The 19,103-nt window shown below is 51.5% G+C and overlaps 1 protein-coding gene across 1 annotated transcript in view; it reads left to right on the top strand.

Moving 5' to 3' along the window:
• Positions 1–19,103, top strand: part of NECTIN1 (nectin cell adhesion molecule 1) — a 73,355-nt gene that overhangs the window by 44,438 nt on the left and 9,814 nt on the right. The window contains exons 2-5 of the mRNA XM_066246930.1: positions 7,802–8,152; positions 8,709–9,011; positions 9,389–9,506; positions 14,748–14,899. Of these exons, the coding sequence (XP_066103027.1) occupies positions 7,802–8,152; positions 8,709–9,011; positions 9,389–9,506; positions 14,748–14,899 (924 nt within the window). The remainder of the gene's footprint in view (positions 1–7,801; positions 8,153–8,708; positions 9,012–9,388; positions 9,507–14,747; positions 14,900–19,103) is intronic.

Genomic DNA, 19,103 nt, shown 5'->3' with positions numbered 1-19,103 from the left:
AGCCCTGTCCTAGCCTTGGGGACGAAGCCGCCAGTGTGGAGCAGGCCTGTGGGAGAGCACTCCAGGTGTCCCCAGCCGCTTGCTCCCCAGGGAGAGAAGGCAAAGCCTAGCCCCGCTGATTCATCCCTGTCCCCCAACCTGTCCCGCCAGGTTTCAGAGAGAGACAGAACTTGCCAGAGCAGCCCCCACTGCCACCACCACCCTGGGGCTTCCGTGCCGCCGGGAGCAGGTCCAGCCCAGCCTGTCTGGAGGATGCTGGGCTCCCACTCCCGCTCCTTCTTGGGGCTTTTCCCAGGCGGCCGCGCCCTTTCCTCTCCCACACAGTGCGCTCACCCACCTAAGGCGCCAGGCGCCAGTCCGTAGCCCATCATTAACCAGCTCCGTGTGGGGGTTTGGGGGTGGGGGTATCCGCCAAGAGGAAAACACTGGCAGTTTCTGTGACCCCAACTGAGAGTTAGAGGTGCCTTGGTTTGGACAGTAGCAATTAGCCCCTGACTATGGGTTCATGGGATGAATCACCTCTGCTGGTAAGGTGGACGTGGAAGGGATTCAAAGCCCCAGGATACCTGGAGCCATCCAGCAAGCACTGCTCCCAGAGAGAATCCCCAGGCTCCATTCCCGCCAAGCAGAGCCCCTGCTCGGCAGGAGGCAAGGGGAGCAGTGCTGCTGGGCTTACCCTGGCACAGGGCAGGGGCACTCAACCCAGACTCCGCCCTCATGCCCTCTTGTCATACTCAGCCCCAGCGAGGAGTGTTTGGAGGTGCAGGACAATAGCTGGGTCAGCTGCTCCTTCTTTATCACTCTGGCCTGGGTCCTCTTGGATGCCATCCTGGGTGCAGAGGGGAGTCTGGAGGCTGGAGATGCAGCCTGGTCCCTTGGGGAGCTCCCCGATAATGGGGAGCCATGCCTGCGGTGTAGAGAAGAGACAGGACAAGTCCGAAGGGCTTTAAGTGAGAACCCTGCTCATGTGGGTTCTTGCTGGCAGAACGCTTGGGTCCCAGCAACATTGACTGACAAAACTTTCCCGAGAAGGGGACCCTAAAAGGGAATTTCCGACCTGATCTCACCTTTTTCCTTGAAAAGGAAAAGGCCAGTCCTGAGTGTTGATATTTGCAAAGGAGCTGCATTGGGAGGAAGGACCTATAACCTTTGCATTGCTGTGGTTTCAGCTAGAGTCCCACCCCCTTCTTCACCATGAGTCATTTCCACTTACCACTTAGCTGGTTCTTCACTTGATACCCTCTTCCCTTCTGCCAGTTGTGGGCTGTCGGGGGGAGCATGTAGCATCCTTGGAAAGCCCTAGAGATGGATGCCATGCCAAAGGACTTTGGTTTCAGAGAGGCCCTTTCTTGGGAGCTCAATGCATCTCCCCCAGTGCGCCCCACTTCTCTCTAGGCCAGGCTACTCTGCTGCTCTGCCCACCCAGCTGAGGGAACCCAGGACAGAAGAGGTGGTCCATGCCAGAAATTCCTGAGGCCCCCTCCCCTGGACCCCCCCTTTCCCCCACACCCACACAGGGGCTGTTCAAGCCTGCTTGGCAGGGAAGAGGGGTCTGAGGTTTCAGATGGCAGGAAGAGGGACTCCTCAAGGTGGCTGTGGGAAGCAGAATGCCACCCCTCACACTCTGGGCTGCACCCTGCTGCGTGGGAACCCCGTGGCCCAGGGATTAGCTCCGGGGTGGGCAGGGCAGGCAGGCAGGGCCCTGGGGAGCAGGTTTGTTGGCCATAACTGAGGAGCCTTTGTGTTTTATTGCTGAGCTCGGGGTTTTGCAGGTCCGTGATGTCTCAGGGGGCCAGTCCAATGCTGTTGGCTCAGCACTTCTGGGAAGCTATGTAAGCAGCCTGAACTGCCCTACCCTAGCTCTAGTGGGGAAACTGAGGCACTGTACACAGGCCCCGAGAGCCTGGGCCCCAGATCCTGGAGCTTATAGGGTGGTCAGGGAGAATAAAGGCAGTGTTTAAAGTAAGGAAACAAAGGAAGTCAGTCTTTGATATCCCCAGGATGCAAGAACCCCTCTGCTGAGAGCTTCCCGTGGGTGTCTCCACCCTCCAGTCCTCACCTCTCTGGCTCCTTCCTGCTCTGAATATAGCAGCTTCCTACAGGTATCCTGCCCCTGGGCTCTCAAAAGTCCCTGATTCTGACCTATCACCTGACATCCAATCACAGGACTCCAGCTGGAGCTCCATGGCTGGCCTGCAAGCACTATGGCTGTGGTGTTATAACTTATTCATGCGGTTTCTCCAAAGGAGTGGATGGAAGCACTGAGATTACATTTTGGGAGGAATTCCACCCGGAATGAGTATGAAATTGAGAAGCTGAGTCTGTTTTTATGGCTGGGGCTACTGTTCTATGTCCCTGAGCAAGGGGCCCAACCCCTCGGGACCCTGGTTTCTATGAAATGATAGATTGCCACTGAGCTCCAATGTGCTGCCATTTCTGTCGTCCCATTCCCACCTCTGGGACAGCCTCAGCACCCCATGTAAGAGGGAGCCTGTGGGCAAGGAGAGCTGGTACCTTCTGTGGACCAGCCCTGACTACTTGGGGAACCAGGGAAAGCCAGCAGGGCCCTCACCGCTCTTTGGACCCTGCAGGTGTCAGCTGTGACATGATCAACTCAACCCAAGGCCAAGACTGCTTCTTCCCTCCTCCACAGGGGCCTGCAGTCTGTTGGGAGATAGGAAACACAGTAGACACACATTCCAGAAAAAAAATAATAACAGAGTACAGAGTCATGTTATATGTGATCGGGATGTAAATAAGAGATGTCCGCTAAGTAGGAAAGGATGAGAGTCAGGAAGGGCTTCCTGGAAGAGGGGTATTAGGAGCATCCAGTGGAACTGGGGAGAGGCTCAGTAAATATTTGTTGAATGAAGTTCCAAGAAAGACAGCCTACTGCTTCATAACGGAGAGATGATTATGATAACGATGATGGTGGTGATGGTGACGGTGATGGTGATGACTGATAGTGATGATGACAAGGATGGATGGTGGTGATAAAGATGGTGGTGATAAAGATGGTGGTGGTGATGATGGTGGTGATGATGATGATGATGATGGGTGATGGTGACAGTGATGGTGGTGGTGATGTTGGATGATGATAATGATGGTGGTGGTGGCGATAATAATGATGGTGATGATGATAGCAACTAACATGTATTAAGCATCTAATTTTTGCTAAGGGCTGCTTCTCTAAGTTTCACACGTACTCTCTCATTTAATCCTTACAACAATTTTATCGAGTGTTATTATAATCCCCATTTTACAGATGTGCAACATTTGTGCAAATTGAAGTACAAAGAGGTTAGGTCATGTACCCAAGTTTTCACAGATGGCAAGTGGCAGAGGTCAGACAGTGCAAACCCATGCTGTTTGGCTCTTCACAACCCCACTACACTGCCTGAGAGGAATGGTGACTGAACAACCCTGCAGAAGGTAGGGAGAGCTTTGACAATGTAGGTGAGACCCAGCATCGGTTTTCAGGTTGTCAGCCAGAGCGGCTGGTGGAAAGGACTGGACCTGGGAGAGAAGCTATGATGGTGCTGATGAAGCTCTTCATCATCAGTCTCCAAGGGGCTTCTCTCAATTCCCATCCCATCTCCCAGGCTTCCAGATAAGGCTTACTGCACACCTCTTTCTGCACAGAGGAAGGTCCTGTTTCTGGATTCCTGCCCCCATATCAGCCCTATCTCTCCCTTTTCAGTGATAACCCCATTCCCTTATTGACTAGCATTTCCACCCTGCATGTCAGAATCACCAGGGGTCTGCCCCTACCTCTGAAAACCTCCCAGTCTGCCCAGTGTAAAAAGAGGGACATTCTCCATGACCCTGCATTGACAAAACAAGACAGGCAGCCCCAAGCCAGAAGCCTGGATTCTAGGTTCCTAAGCATGGAGGGTGAGGGTAAGGGTGGGTCTTCAGACCTTGCCAGTCTTCCCAGCCTAGCCCAGTTCCATAACTCTGGATCCTACCCTTAGTGACCCCAATGATCATATTCCAAGAGCTTCCTTATGCCCAACCCCAGGTCCACATCCCCTGGCTCCGCTAACAGTGGCTGTGGGCACAGAGGACAACATCCAAATGAGTCTTCCTGCTCCTTAGAGGTCCTCCCACCCCCCTGGGCCTGCCCACCCATCACTGGGGCACAAGGGACAAGGGCCAGGAGAATCTACTCTTTGTGCAGTGAGCAAGCCCGTCAGGCACTTCCTTCACTGCTCCACCATAGGGTTGCTTCTGGGAAAGTTCACCAGAGAGAAGGGAGCAGCCTCACCCTAAAACAGACACGAGGGTGGGGAGAGCTACCTTTGTGCCTGGTGAGGCTTGTTTGCTTTATTTATTTATTAATTTATTTATAAGAGAGACAGACAGACAGACAGGAAGGGAGAGAGATAAGAAGCATCAACCCATAGTTGCGGCACTTTAGTTACATTGATTGCTTTCTCATACATGCCTTGACTTGGGGGCTCCAGATGAGCCAGTGGTGACCTGTTGCTCAAACCAGTGACCTTGGGCTCAAGCCAGCAACCATGGGGTCATGTCTGTGATTCCATGCTCAAGCTGGTGAGCCTGTGCTCAAGCTGGAAGAGCCTGTGTTCAAGCCAGCGACCTCATGGTTTCAAATCTGGGTCCTCAGCATCCCAGGCCAACACTCTATGCACTGTACCATCACCTGGTCAGGCCTGGTGAGGCATTAATGGATGAAATGTGGTCTCTGCTATGCTTAAGCCCCTTCAATGCCCTCCCCACCCCACACCAAGGCTGCTGTCCACCATCTCCTGGCACTCACAGCTTTCTGAAGAGTGAGGCCACTGCTGAACATGGCACAAATGAATGTCAGCCTGTGTGCCAGACACTGGACCCTGCCTTTCTCCACATCTGCAGGGAGATAAGAGGAGATGGGGTCCCAGCAGACTTGGTGTCCTTGTCCCACTGCAGGCCCCGCCATGCCCTGTCACCAATCCCAAGATGACTCCTGGTATCCACACCTCATCCCCACCCCCCAACCTGCACCCATGGCCCAAGCTCTCCCAACTGGCTCTTCCTGTTCCTGGCTTTGTGTGGTGAAAGTTCCACAATTATACCCACATTATCTCAGCTGCCGGACAAGCTTGGTGAGTGGAGGCTGGGGGCAGCATACAGGGAGCACCCACTTATTCTGCTGGGAGGGCCTGGGGCTTAGCTGCTTGCCACCTGGCCAGTCTGCTGGAGAACTGGGTTATCTGGCCCACTGACCTGTGGGACTGTATCTGGGGTGGATCACAGCTGGGCTGGGCTACACTTCAGGGAATTAGATGCTTAAGGCCATTGAGATTGGAGAGCTAAACCTGCTCCCTCATGGAGAAGGAAAATGGGGCTCAGAGGGAAAGTTCCTGGCTAAGGTCCCCAGGTGAGATCAAGATGGAATGGCTAGCACAACCCAGCCATCCTCACTTCCTGGTTGGTGCTTCTCCATCAGACTCCCATCAGCCCACAGTGCGTCCATCCAGGGGCGTGTCAGAGCTCCTCAGCTGGGCCAAGGGAGCAGCCGAAGGGATGGAGTTACGGATAGCCCAGGCGGCCCTTGAAGAGCCATGGAGCTGTGTGTAGGCGTAAAGAAGGGGGAGCATTAGGAAAGTTTTCAGAGCATAGCATGGGCCGGGCTTGGAGAGACCAAAGAGGTATTTATTCAGGAAACATTTCTGTAGTACTTACTCTGAGTCAAGCACAGGGGATACCTCAGTGACCAGTACCCTCTTAAGGGGAGGAGTGAGGGGCACCCTGCTTCACTGGTCCTGGGTTTTGGAGCCCTCAGAACAATGTATGTGGCCTGCTCCCATGTCTCCCCCTTGCAGAGGCAAGTGAGAACCCCAAGTTCCTACTCTTGGGCCCTAGACTTCCTTGGGGAGCCAGCTAGGCCATTCTTTGGCCTCTGAGTTAGGACAAGGCCTGGCGTTGATATTACTGGTGGTACCCAATAAACTGACTGAAGTAAGGATACCAGGACATGGTATATATGAATGCATGGCCAATGACCGAGCTCAGGAATGAGCTCAGGCCGGAGGCACCCACTAATGGAAGTGGCTGCCCAAAGGTAAAGGAGCTAAGCCAAGTTCAGGGTTAAAGGAAGCTCAGACAAAAGCCATTTTTAGGTGGGATAAAACAACTGGTGGGGAGACTAAAGGGAATATATTTATTCAGTTTCATTGGTCACTCCTTTCTTCTTGCAAATCTTCACTCTCACTGCTTCCATGGTAATCTATAAAAATTTTAAAAACAAATATTTACTGAGCACCTACTGTGTGTCAAATGCTGAGCTGGGCATTGAGGATACAGAGATGTAGAAGTCACAGACTCTGGCCTGACCTGTGGTGGCGCAGTGGGTAAAGTGTCGACCTGGAAACGTTGAGGTTGCCGGTTCGAAACCCTGGGCTTGCCTGGTCAGGGCACATATGGGAGTTGATGCTTCCAGCTCCTCCCCCCTTCTCTCTCTCTCTCTCTCTCTCTCTCTCTCTCTCTCTCTCCCCCCCCCCTCCTCTCTAAAATGAAAAAAAAAAAAATTTAAAAAAAAAAAAAAAAAAAAGAAGTCACGGACTCTGGCTTGGCCTGTGGTGGCACAGTGGGTAGAGCATCAACCTGGAACACTGAGGTCACCAGTTCAAAACCCTGGGCTTGCCCAGTTAAGGCAAGCAGTCAGTGAGCAACTAAAGTGAAGCAACTATGTGGATGCTTCTCACCCCCCCACACACACACACACATACTCCTCTCAATAAAATCAATGAGTAAAATATTTTTTAAAAAAAGTCACCGACCCTGCTTTGGACAAGTTCAGTCTTGTGGAGGAATTGGAGGTGTTAAAACCAATTCCAAGATAGAAAGGAATTGTAATGGAGGTGGCTAAGTCAGCACAGCTGGGAGGATTGGGGAGACTTCCTAGAGTAGATGGCCCGAGTTGATTATCCACAGGTAGAGGAAGGGAAGGGCCTTCTAGGGAACCACTTGGGTAAGAGTCAGGAAGTATTGCATCGAAGGGCTCTTCGCTCCTGGGGGGCTGGGGCTGAATTGCTCATTAATATGATTCAAGTGCTGATGAACAGACTCACCCGTAGGTTGAATAATGGGAGGAGGGGAGAAGGGAAACAGAAACATGGGCTGGGTAAGAGGGGTCAAGCCAGGATATCCCAGGGTACGGGTCTAGCTGTGAGGGGGAAGAGAGCAGGGCTGGCACAATGACAGTCCCTGTGGGCCCGTGGGACCCCCAGCGCTTTCTGCCTCCTGGCACACTTTCTCACCCATCAGACCACTTGGCTCTCCTAGCAGCCCTGTGAGGTGGAGACACTGGATTGTCTGCCCCACTTGTCAGAAGAGGGAGCCACGGCCCAGGAAAGGGAAGCAGCACATTCGACCCTCCTCATTAAAAATGAGGGTGTGGACGCACACTTACTGGCGTGAAGCAATCCTGATAATATATCACCAGGTGAAACGCAGCGCACGGAACAGCGGATATAATATGGTTCTGACTTTGTAAAAGAGAACCTTAATTAAACAGATGGCTCCACAGATACAGAGCAAAAAGTAAAAGGACACTTCCTATAAGATTATCAGTGATGTTTCTGAGTGGTGAAATTGTGGATTTTTGTCACTTTCTTCTCAGTATTTTTCAGTATTGCCCAGAGTGTTTTTATAACAAGAAAATAATTTGTTTTATAACCAGAATAGTACCTGCTAGAAAAGACAAGACCCCAGTGCACAGGGAGTTTGGGTGGGAACTTGTGACAGCCGCTGACCCCCCCCCCCCCCCCCCCCCCCCGTCATCTGCCCTGCCCAGGAGCCCACACCCAGGTGGTCCAGGTGAACGACTCCATGTATGGTTTCGTCGGCACAGACGTGGTGCTGCACTGCAGCTTTACCAACCCACTGCCTGGCGTGAAGATTACCCAGGTCACGTGGCAGAAGTCCACCAACGGCTCCAAGCAGAACGTGGCCATCTACAATCCAGCGATGGGCGTCTCCGTGCTGGCTCCCTACCGCGAGCGTGTAGAATTCCTGCGGCCCTCCTTCACTGACGGCACCATCCGCCTCTCCCGCCTGGAGCTGGAGGACGAGGGTGTCTACATCTGCGAGTTTGCCACCTTCCCTGCCGGCAATCGAGAGAGCCAGCTCAATCTCACTGTGATGGGTAAGCTGGCCCAATCCCTCCCCCGCTGCTGTGGAGAGGCCAGTGTCCGGGGCTGGCCAGCCTCGGTGTGTGTTTCAAAGGCCCCATTCTCCTTCTGCTGGCGTGCTCCCAGAGCTCCAGGAGTGCCACTTCCAGTCCCTCTAGCCAGGCCGTCCCACAGGTCATAGGGGTTGGGGCAGAGCCTTGGCTGTGGGCAGAGCTGAGGATCAGTATTCAGTGGTAGCTCCACCCTGAGGCAGTTTGTGGTGGCCAGGAGGCATGCAGAAGCATCAGACACTATGGTTAGGAAAAGAGCTGATTGAGCCATTTGCCTTGATCATGACAAGTCTCCAAAAGGCCTGCGCGTGACACAAAGGGATGCAAATAGCAGAACAGGAGAGTAGACATGATGAAGATTCTGTGAAAATTGCTGGGTGGGGGACTTCGGTGAAGCACAGCTGACAGGGATGGCCAAGGTCACCTGAAGCAGGGCCTGGCAGGTGCATACCCTCCTGGGCTTGTGCAGCTTTGATCAGGCAGCAGAGCCAGGCCCATGGCTCTCTCTGGTTCCCCGCAGCCAAACCCTCCAACGGGATAGAGGGCACCCAGGCCGTGCTTCAAGCCAAGAAGGGGCACGATGATAAGGTCCTGGTGGCCACCTGCACCTCAGCCAACGGGAAGCCACCCAGTGTGATGTCCTGGGAAACGCGGCTGAAGGGCGAGGCAGAGTACCAGGAGATCCGGAACCCCAACGGCACAGTGACTGTCATCAGCCGCTACCGCCTGGTGCCCAACCGGGAAGCCCACCAGCAGCCCCTGGCCTGCATCATCAACTACCACATGGACCGCTTCAAGGAGAGCATCACCATCAACGTGCAGTGTGAGCGGGGCAGGGTGCCGGCGGGCCGGCCTCCTGGGGTGGGCACCCCTGCCCTGCTGACCGCCCCGCCCTCGCCAGTTCCCCTTCTCCTTTGCTTCTCACCCCCTGTCGCTCTCCTGGTCCCCTTTCTTCCCTCGCCCCCTCCAACCTTCCTTCTTCCCTCTTTTTCTTCTTCCTCCCTTTCTCTTTCTGGGGGTGCTTTTTCCTCCCCTCCTCTCTTCCCCATCACCTCCTTTTGCTCATCCTTTCTCTCTTCCTTCCTTGTTCCCCTTGTTGCTTCTGTGATCCTCACCATCCCTCCACTGTCTAAGATTCCCCTGCCCCACATCCTGCTCTCCTGACCTCATTCTTTTTAAACATCGTCCCTTGCCCCGCAGACGAGCCTGAGGTGACCATCGAGGGGTTTGATGGGAACTGGTACCTACAGCGGACGGACGTGAAGCTCACCTGCAAAGCAGATGCCAACCCCCCCGCCACCGAGTACCACTGGACCACGTGAGTGCCGTGGGGCTGGCCGGGCACCTTGCGGGGCCCCTTGCTAGTCACAGAAAGACCCGCCCACCCTACCTCCAGGAACCTGAGGCAGGGAGGAAGTTAGGTTCTAGGTTCAGGTTTCTCAATGAGAAGGGGATGGGCCGTGAGAAACCCCGCACACCATACACCCACATGTGTGACAGCGTCAGGGTCAGTGGGACAAACCACTCTGCCAGAGGAGGCTTGCTTTGTGATCTGCCTCCCTTCTGCTCCCTAATAATTTTGTCATTTACCATGGGTGATTCAATCTGAGTCACTGCCACCCCAGCCTCAGTATTTATTTTTATCAAGGTTTCCCTAGGGAAGCTGGCTTTTGAAGCATTCCAGATCTTTCTTTGTTCCTATTTCTTCTCTCCAACACCCCCAGATTCTCAGGGAGAAGGCGGCAGTCAGCCCAGAATACCTATATTCATAGATCACTCATTCCATGTTTCATTATTCCATTCATTGGCTTCCCTGTCTTTAGAATGGGCCCCCCAAGTGTTCTATGTCCCCTCCGGCCAGTACTGAGGGCTTGAGCTGGAGCTCTCCCCAGAGAAGGGCTGGATGGAACTCTCAGAGAGATGGGGGTGCAGGTGAAGCCAAGAAGATTGACATGGCTGGCTAGAAAACAGATTAGACACCTACCCTTCTCAAACTATTTTAAATGTTTTTTTTGTTTGTTTGTTTGTTTTTTTATTATTTGTTTTTAGAAGCTGGAAACAGAGAGAGACAGTCAGACAGACTCCCGCATGCGCCCGACCGGGATCCACCCGGCACGCCCACCAGGGGCGACGCTCTGCCCACCAGGGGGCGATGCTCTGCCCATCCTGGGCGTCGCCATGTTGCGACCAGAGCCACTCTAGCGCCTGAGGCAGAGGCCACAGAGCCATCCCCAGCGCCCGGGCCATCTTTGCTCCACTGGAGCCTTGGCTGTGGGAGGGGAAGAGAGAGACAGAGAGGAAAGCGCGACGGAGGGGTGGAGAAGCAAATGGGCGCTTCTCCTGTGTGCCCTGGCCGGGAATCGAACCCGGGTCCTCCGCACGCTAGGCCGACGCTCTACCGCTGAGCCAACCGGCCAGGGCCCCCTTCTCAAACTATTTTAAAAATTTCAAGAGAAAGGAAGACTTCCAACCTCTTTCTATGAGGCATGCATTATCCTAATTGCAAAACCAGGTAAAGACATTGCGAAGAAAGAAAACAATAGACCAATATCCCTGATGAGCATAGATGCTAAAATTCTCAACAAAATATTAGCAAACTGGATCCAGCAATACATTAAAAGGATCATAAACCATGATCAGGTGGGATTTATTCCTGAAGAAAGGCTGGCACAATATTCATGGATCAATAAATGTGATTTATCACATAAACAAAATGAAGGATAAAAATTACATGATCATATCGATAGATGCAGGAAAAGCATTTAATAAAATCTAGCACCCATTTATGATAACAACTCTCAGCAAAGTGGGAATAGAAGGAAAATATCTCAACATAATAAAGGCCATCGATGACAAAGCTACAGCTGACATCATACTCCATGGGCAAAACTAAAAGCAGTCCCCTTAAGCTTAGGAATAAGACAGGGGTGCCCCCTTCCACTACTCTTATTCCACGTAGCACCAGAAATCCTAGCCACAGCAATCAGACAAGAAGAAGTAAAAGCATCCAAATTGGAAATGAAAAAATAAAACTGTCATTATTCACTGACAACATGATACTGTACATAGAAAACCCTAAAGTCTCTGCCAAAAAACCTACTGGACCTGATAAATGAATTCAGCAAAATGGCAGGTAGAAAATTAACATTCAGAAATCACTGGCATTTTTATACACCAATAATAAACTGTCAGAAAGAGAAATTAAGGAAACAATTCCATTTACTATTGAAGAAAAAAAATAAAAGTACCTAGGAATAAATTAACCAAGGAGGTAAAAGACTTATACTCAGAAAATTATAAGACATTAAAGAAAGAAATCAAGGAAGATACAAACAAGTGGAAGCATATACTGTGTTCATAGATAGGAAGAATTAACATCATTAAAATGTCCATACTACCCAAAACAATCTATAGATTGAATGCAATTCCTATTAAAACACCAATGGCATACTTTATAGATCTACAGATCTAGAACAGATATTCCAAAAATTTATATGGAACCAAAATAGAAGCCAAATAGCCTCAGCAATCTTGAAAATGAAGAATGAGGGTGAAGGTATCACACTTACTGATACCAAGCTATACTACAAGGCATTATAATCAAAACAGCCTGGTACTGGCATAAGAACAGGCATACAGATCAGTGGAACAGAAGAGAATCCAGAAATAAAACCACATCTTTATGGTCAATTACTATTTGACAAAGGAGGCAAGAGTATATATACAATGGAGTAAAGACAGTCTTTTCAATAACTGGTGTCAAAAAATTGGACAGGTATATGCAAAAAAAAAAAAAATGAAACCAGACCAACTTACACTATTCACAAAATAAACTGAAAATGGATAACAGATTTAAATGTAAGTTTTAAAACCATAAAAATCCTAGAAGAAACCATAGCCAATAGACTCTCAGACATCTCTCATAGCAATATTTTTGCTGATCTATCTTTTCAGGCAAGTGAAATAAAGGACGAAATAAAAAAAATGGGACTATATCAAACTAAAAAGCTTTTGCACAGCAAAAGACACTATTAACAAAATAAAAGACAACCCACACAATGGGAGAACATATTCACCAATATGTCTGATAAGGGGTTAATAACCAAAATTTATAAAGAACTTCTAAAACTCAACACCAGGAAGACAAACAATCCAATTTAAAAAATGGTCAGGCCCTGGCCAGTTGGCTCAGTGGAAAGAGCATCGGCCCGACCTATTGACGTCCCAGGTTTGATTCACAGTCAGGGCACACATGAGAAGCGACGACTATTTGCTTCTCTCCTCCTTCTCTCTTTCTTCTCCTGCAGCCAGTGGCACAATTGGTTGGACCCTGGGCCTCAGGCATTGAGAATGGTTTGGTTGGATCCCAGTCGGGGTGCGTGCATGCGGGTGTCTTTCTTAATATCTTTCCTCTCACTTAAAAAAAAAAAAAAAATGAGGCCCTGGCCCGTTGGCTCAGTGGTAGAGCATCGGCCTGGCGTGCAGGAGTCCCGGGTTCGATTCCCGGCCAGGGCACACAGGAGAAGCACCCATCTGCTTTCCACCCCTCACCCTCTCCTTCCTCTCTGTCTCTCTCTTCCCCTCCCGCAGCCGAGGCTCCACTGGAGCAAAGATGACCCAGGCGCTGGGGATGGCTCCTTGGCCTCTGCCCCAGGCGCTAGAGTGGCTCTGGTCTCGACAGAGTGATGCCCTGGATGGGCAGAGCATCGCCCCCTGGTGGGCGTGCTGGGTGGATCCCGGTCGGGCGCATGCGGGAATCTGTCTGCCTCCTCGTTTCCAGCTTCAGAAAAATACAAAAAAAAAGAAGAGCAAAGGACCTGAATAAACACTTCTCCAAAGAAAACATACAGATGGCCAATAGGCAATGAAAAAATGCTAAATGTCTCTATCAGAGAAAAACAAATTAAAACCACAGTGAGATACCATCTCACGCCTGTCAGAATGGCGCTCATTAACAAATCAACACACAACAAGTGCTGGCGAGGGTGTGGAGAAAAGGGAACCCTCCTACGCTGCTGGTGGGAATGCAGACTTGTGCAGCCACTGTGGAAAACAGTATGGAGTTTGCTCAAAAAATTAAAAATGGAACTGCCTTTTGACCCAGCTATCCCACTACTAGGAATATACCCTAAGAATACCAAATCACTGATTCAAAAGAAGAAATGCACCCCCATGTTCATTGCAGCATTGCTTGCAATAGCAAGATCTGGAAACAGCCCAGGTGCCCATCAGTGGATGAGTGGCTAAAAAAGCTGTGGTACATATACACAGTGGAATACTACACGGACATAAAAATGAAAGCAGTCTTACGTTTTGCAATAGTACGGATGGACCTGGAGAACATGCTAAGTGAAATAATGCAGTCAGAGAAAGACAAGTACGATATGATCTCACTCATATGTGGAGTCTAATGAATACAATAAACTGAGGAACAAAACAGAAACAAAGGCAGGGTCACAGGGAACAGATAGATAGACAGTTGTCAGAAGGAAGGAGGAAGAGGGGACGATCAAAGAAGGTGAAGGGATTGGGCAAAAACATGTATACATTACACATAGATACAGACAATAGGGTAGCGATGGCCAGAGGGGGAGGGGGTGAAGTTAGGGCGAGGGAGGCAAAGGGGGAGAAATGGGGTGGAAAGAGACTTCGCATGGGGCGTGGGGGGACACGGTGTGGTGGGTAGAGGGTGTTATATTGAGTGGACACTTGAAACCATGTCAACACACAAATTAGAAAGTAAAAATTATTTCAAAAAGAAAGAAAAGAGATTATATTTATATTCTTTTTTCCAGGAAGTAGAGGGCACTGGATACCCTAGCTATTAGCCTCTACTTCCTGGAACCAAAGGTGCTTCTAAAGGTGTGAATGGCAGGACCTGCTTGCCAATTTCAGCTCTGTGGACCAAGGACCTGCTAAGTCCCTCAGAATAACTGCTTTGTGGCATTGGGGATCAGAAGGAAGGAAGAAAGTTCCCTATGTTCTGGAAACTTTCAGAGTGCTCCTGACATGAAAAGGGCCTGTGACATGCCCAGCAAGAACATAAGGTAGTGAAATGGAACAATCCTAAGCATGGGTCACGTCTCATTACCTGATTAAATACAGATTCCCAGGCCATAGCCTCAGTGGTCCAGCTTTGTAGATCTGGGGTCAGAACCCAGATATCTGTGTCGGTAACCGGATACCCAGGAAACTAAAGATCAACAGCCAGGAATCATAAGCATTAGCAGGAGCACTGTGCCAGGAGTCCAAAGATGATCTGGCTAAAGCTCCGGTTGTGCCGCATACCAGCTGTTTCCTTGGCCCTCCATCTCAGGTGCCTTATCTGCTGGGTGGACCGATATCTACCTGTCCTATTGACATTTCAGTGCTGTGATGATCAAGTGTGAAATGACAAATAATATAAAACTGCCAAGTGCAAGAAATGAGTGTTGTTACTGTTCTCACTTCTTCCCAGACAGACCTACCTATTAACTCAGAAGAAGGGCTGGTGGGCTTAGAGCCAGGTGGGTGACCCAGGTGAGTCATAACCCTCCGCCATGTCTCCCAATCCCCACAGGCTGAACGGCTCTCTCCCCAAGGGCGTGGAGGCCCAGAACCGAACCCTCTTCTTCAGGGGACCTATCAACTATAGCCTAACAGGGACCTATGTCTGCGAGGCCACCAACGCCATCGGTACCCGCTCGGGCCAGGTCGAGGTGAATATCACAGGTAGGAAGATATGCCCTCCCCTGCCTCTCCCCACTCACTGCTTCCTCTGCAGCCGACATTCCCCACTGTGGGGTTGCAGCTTGTTTCTCCTTATCCTGCTTCTCTCATCCTCCCTTGAGCTCTGGCGAGTGGTCTGACTTCACCTTTCTCTTTCCTCTGTGAGATAGACAGGGTAACCTGCAGTCAGGGGGAGGAAGTAAGTGCTATTTACAGCAATGCTGTTGGTAGCGGGGGTGGTAGAGCCTGCCCACGGGTCTGTCACAGGAGCCACCGTGTGGTGCTAGCTTGGTGGCGGTGAGTGGCAGGTGGAGCCTATCTTCTCCAAGCTCTGCTTCTGCAGTTCAGGGAACCCCCATGGGCTGGAGGAGGAGGCTGACCTCAGCGGGGATCCCAGAAGAAAAGCAAGGACGTAGCCTAGCGCTGTGGCTGTTAGTGTGCCTCGTCTCTGAATCCACGTTTCCCTGCAGACAGGAGGTTCAGCCACTTTCAGGGCAAAGGGAGGACATAGCCTAGGATGTTCTGGAGGAGACTTCACATGGGACAAGAAAGGAGCATGGCTTCATGTCAGGCAGTTGGGATTCTGGATTAGCCCTCATCTATATAATGGATAATATGAGGTAACTTGAAGGGTCAGAATGATACATAACGTCGGCCAAGTACTTCCTACCAATAGGTGGTCCATGCTCTATGGTTATCTCAACCTCTGTCATTATCATTATTAAGGGAAAGATTAAAACAAGCCAGCAGAGGGGTAAATTGCCATCGCAACTTTGCAACAGGAAGAGGGTGTGTCTTTAACATTGTATCTAAGCTAGCCGCAGGGTGAGCAAGTGACAGAAAAAGACCCTCTGGAAGAAAAAGCAGCATTGGCATCATGCTTCTGCTGAGATGAACAGGAAGTGACATAAGAGGGTATGTTTTATGCACAGGAAGTAACCTCAGAAAATTGACCCAGGAACTAAATGACAAGATAACCTGGAAATGTTTTCTTTGAATGTATGTACCCTGATTTATTGATGTCACCCCATTAAAATAAAAATTTAAAAAAAAAAAAAAAAGAAAATTGACCCAGGCTCAGGGACAGGAGACAGGGCAGAGGTTAGGCTCCAAGTGCAGGGTTTGGGCAAACGCTAAGGATTTATTAGCTCAGAGCCTGCCTTAGGAGTGGGGGATCGCATTCGTGGGTATACTCAAGGCACAGCTGCAGAAAGAGCCACCCAAAGCTGCTCAGGGGCGGCACTTAGCTAGCCTCAGGGTGGTTCTGTCACTTCTTTAGGGGGTAAAAGGCGTGTGGAACCACTTGTCACTTGCGCTTTCTTCAAATTCTCTGCCCTTGGCCTTCAGACTGCTTGAGTTAGAGGAAGTGTCGGAGGTGGAACCCAGGGAAAGCTGAGGCAGCCCCTCCCTGGGCTAGTGTTTAGGGTTCACAAAGGTTGGCAAGGAAGGGGACTCAGAGCCACACACTTCTCCCTTCCTCGAGACAGTTTGAACAAAGCTCAGTCAGAGCCTCAAAGGTGCCTGGGCGCGGCCCTGGGGCTGTGGAGGCAGACAGGGTGGGAGTAGTCACAAGGGAGCATGACCCCCCCAGAGAGAGGCCTGTCATACGAGGGATGGTAATAGTACAGACGTGGCCTGAATGTGTTCACACACTGGCTCTTCCTGGCTGGGTGGCCTTGAACAAGTCCCTCACCTGTCTTAGACTCAGCTTCCTAGTCTGTAATATGGAGATAATCAGGTTTTTGATGGTAAAACTAAATCCGTATTCCACTGCCTGGCACATGGCGGGTACTCTCGACATGGGGCTACCCTTCCCTCAATGGTGGACCCCCGTACCACCAATGCGTACCTCATCCCCCTCCACTGCCCAGGCTCGCTTGGGAAACTACTGACTAGAAAATAAAGGGAGGAAGCCAGGAAACCCAGGAGCAACTGCTGACCCTAATCCCCAATGTGAGCGAACCAGCCGGAGCCAGAGCCCCTGCTCAGCCCCAGAGGCAAGGCTGGGGCAGGAAGGCCAGGCCTCCCTTTTCCCGAAGCCCAGGAGGGTGCAGGACGACCACCACTGCAGGCTGCTTGTCCGGAGGTCACACCAGGTCTGGGAGGAGGGGAAAAGGCGAGGGGGCACTTCCCAGGCCCTGGCTACAGAGAAGAAAGGAAAGGAAGGGTGGGAGACCAGCTCTAGAAATGGCCATCTCCTAAGGCCGGGCCTCGGCAGCTGGTTGGGCCTTATGGGCAGGTAGGCGGGGCTGCCCAGAGCACACCACGTGCTGCCCTGTGCTCCCTGGAGCTACAGAGTGGGACAAGGGTGGAAACTAAAGACGCACACATGGGTGGGAGAAGGGCCTTGCTTAAGGGGACTCTATTGTTGGCAACCCAGTTAGGGAGCCACGGAAGCATGACACTCACTGAATCATTGATGGGCCCAGGCACTGGCTGGCTGGCCGTCCTCAGCAAGTGTCTCAGCACCGCCGGGGGACTCAGCCCGGCAGCTCAAGCCTTCTCAGAGACACTTGTTCTTGTGCAGCTCATAGGCGATTTCCAGGAAGTAGCCAACCCACCAGCCTTCACCCCAGATTGACTAGTGCCTGCCCATTCTCCGGGGGCCCACTCTTGAGGGACACAGCCATGCCCTGTGCTCCAGCCTCACTGGTCTAGAGGAAATGCATAATAAGCAAAGACAGATAAGTAGAAATTTACATTTTCATCCTGTTCATCCATTCAGGTAATAGCTTTACCCTGAGCACAGGTGGAGAGGGAAATGAAGAGTAAATGGGGCTGGGACAGGACAGGTGTACAGCAGGGAGTGTGCTCCGTGTCCCTGGCCACGGCAGCATCTGCACAGACACACTTCAGCACAAGCTTCTCAAGGTCCCAGCTCCTGGAAGAGGTGGTATTTGAGTTGCTCCTACAGGAAGAATAGTGGGCAGTGGTGGAAGGTGGGGGCTCCCAGGCAGGGGGAGGGCGTGGGAGGGAGCAGACCTTTCTCTCGGGTGGCCCCGGGCGCCTCCGAGATTCCCTGTAGAGAAGCAGTGTGGCAAGGCTGGTGGGTTTAGGTGAAGCATTTGGGAGGTTTTGTGGATGGCCGGTACAGTGAGGGTTTTCCTGCTGGGAAACAAGAAGCCAAACCTGGGCTATGGTCTCGGGGATGCGACAAACTCCCCAGGAGTTCCACGGGGCCTGGGAGCCCTCCTGCTGAGGAGCGATTTCATGGGCTTGGCCAAATAGTCACAAAACAAACCAGTGAGCTCCCCTTCCTTCTCCCTGTGGGGGACATGCCGAGGGTGGAGAGCAGTGTCAGGGTGTGGCCTTGACCTGACTGAAGAGGCCACGTTAGGCAGCGTCTGTCCTTGGGAATGGGGGTGACAGGAGGAGAGTGTCCAGGCCACTTCCAGAGCGGGGCAGGGAAGCCACTGGGATGTGGGGTGTCTACCCCACTTCCCACTTCTGGTGAAAGTAGCAGGGTTTGCCCGTTAGGCAAGGAGTTCTTCAGACCAGGGTTAGTAGGGCTCCGAGGTCCCTCAGGAAGGGAGGGAGTGTGTGAGCCCGTGAGTGTGGGTGTGCCTCTGAGCGAGTAAATGTGCACCAGCAGGCAGGTGAGCGACTGTCTGCATGCCGAGTGTGCAGATGGGAGCCGTGGCTGTGCTGTGGGCAGATGGGCCTTTCTGGGCTGGCAAATAGCAGTTTACTGGGGAGACTGTGAGAAGCCAGCTGCACCTGCACCTCTGGAAGATCCAGTTCTCCTCCAGCTTGAAAAGGCCCGTCTGATGGTTGACAGACACACAGCTGCTGCAGCTGCAAGCGGACTAGAAGGGCTTCCCAGAGTTTGACCTCAGGCCTTCCCACTCTCCCTGCGGCTCACAGCACTGCATGCTGGGAGGTGTAGTTCTTGCACTTCCTAGCCTATTCTTCTGAAGCCTGAATACTTCCTGCCTCCCTGTGTAGGTTTTAGAAGCAAGTCCAAACATTCTTTTTGACTCCAAGCCTCCTCCAGATCCTAGATCCAGATTGAAACCCAAACCCTTTCCTCTACCTCAAATACATCCAAAGTCCCCACACAGTCCACTACCTCAGCCAGGACACTAGACTCCAAAGAAATGCAGAGTCCCCACTGCCCCAGAGGGAGGCTGCAACCCTTCAGGAGTAAGGGCCAAGCTGCCCCTTTGTAAGAGGATATGAGGGCCCTGGCTGGTTAGCTCAGTTGGTT

This window comes from Saccopteryx bilineata, chromosome 1 (genome assembly GCF_036850765.1).
Source record: "Saccopteryx bilineata isolate mSacBil1 chromosome 1, mSacBil1_pri_phased_curated, whole genome shotgun sequence".
Lineage (NCBI taxonomy): Eukaryota > Metazoa > Chordata > Mammalia > Chiroptera > Emballonuridae > Saccopteryx > Saccopteryx bilineata.
This window is presented reverse-complemented; position numbering and strand designations above follow the sequence as displayed.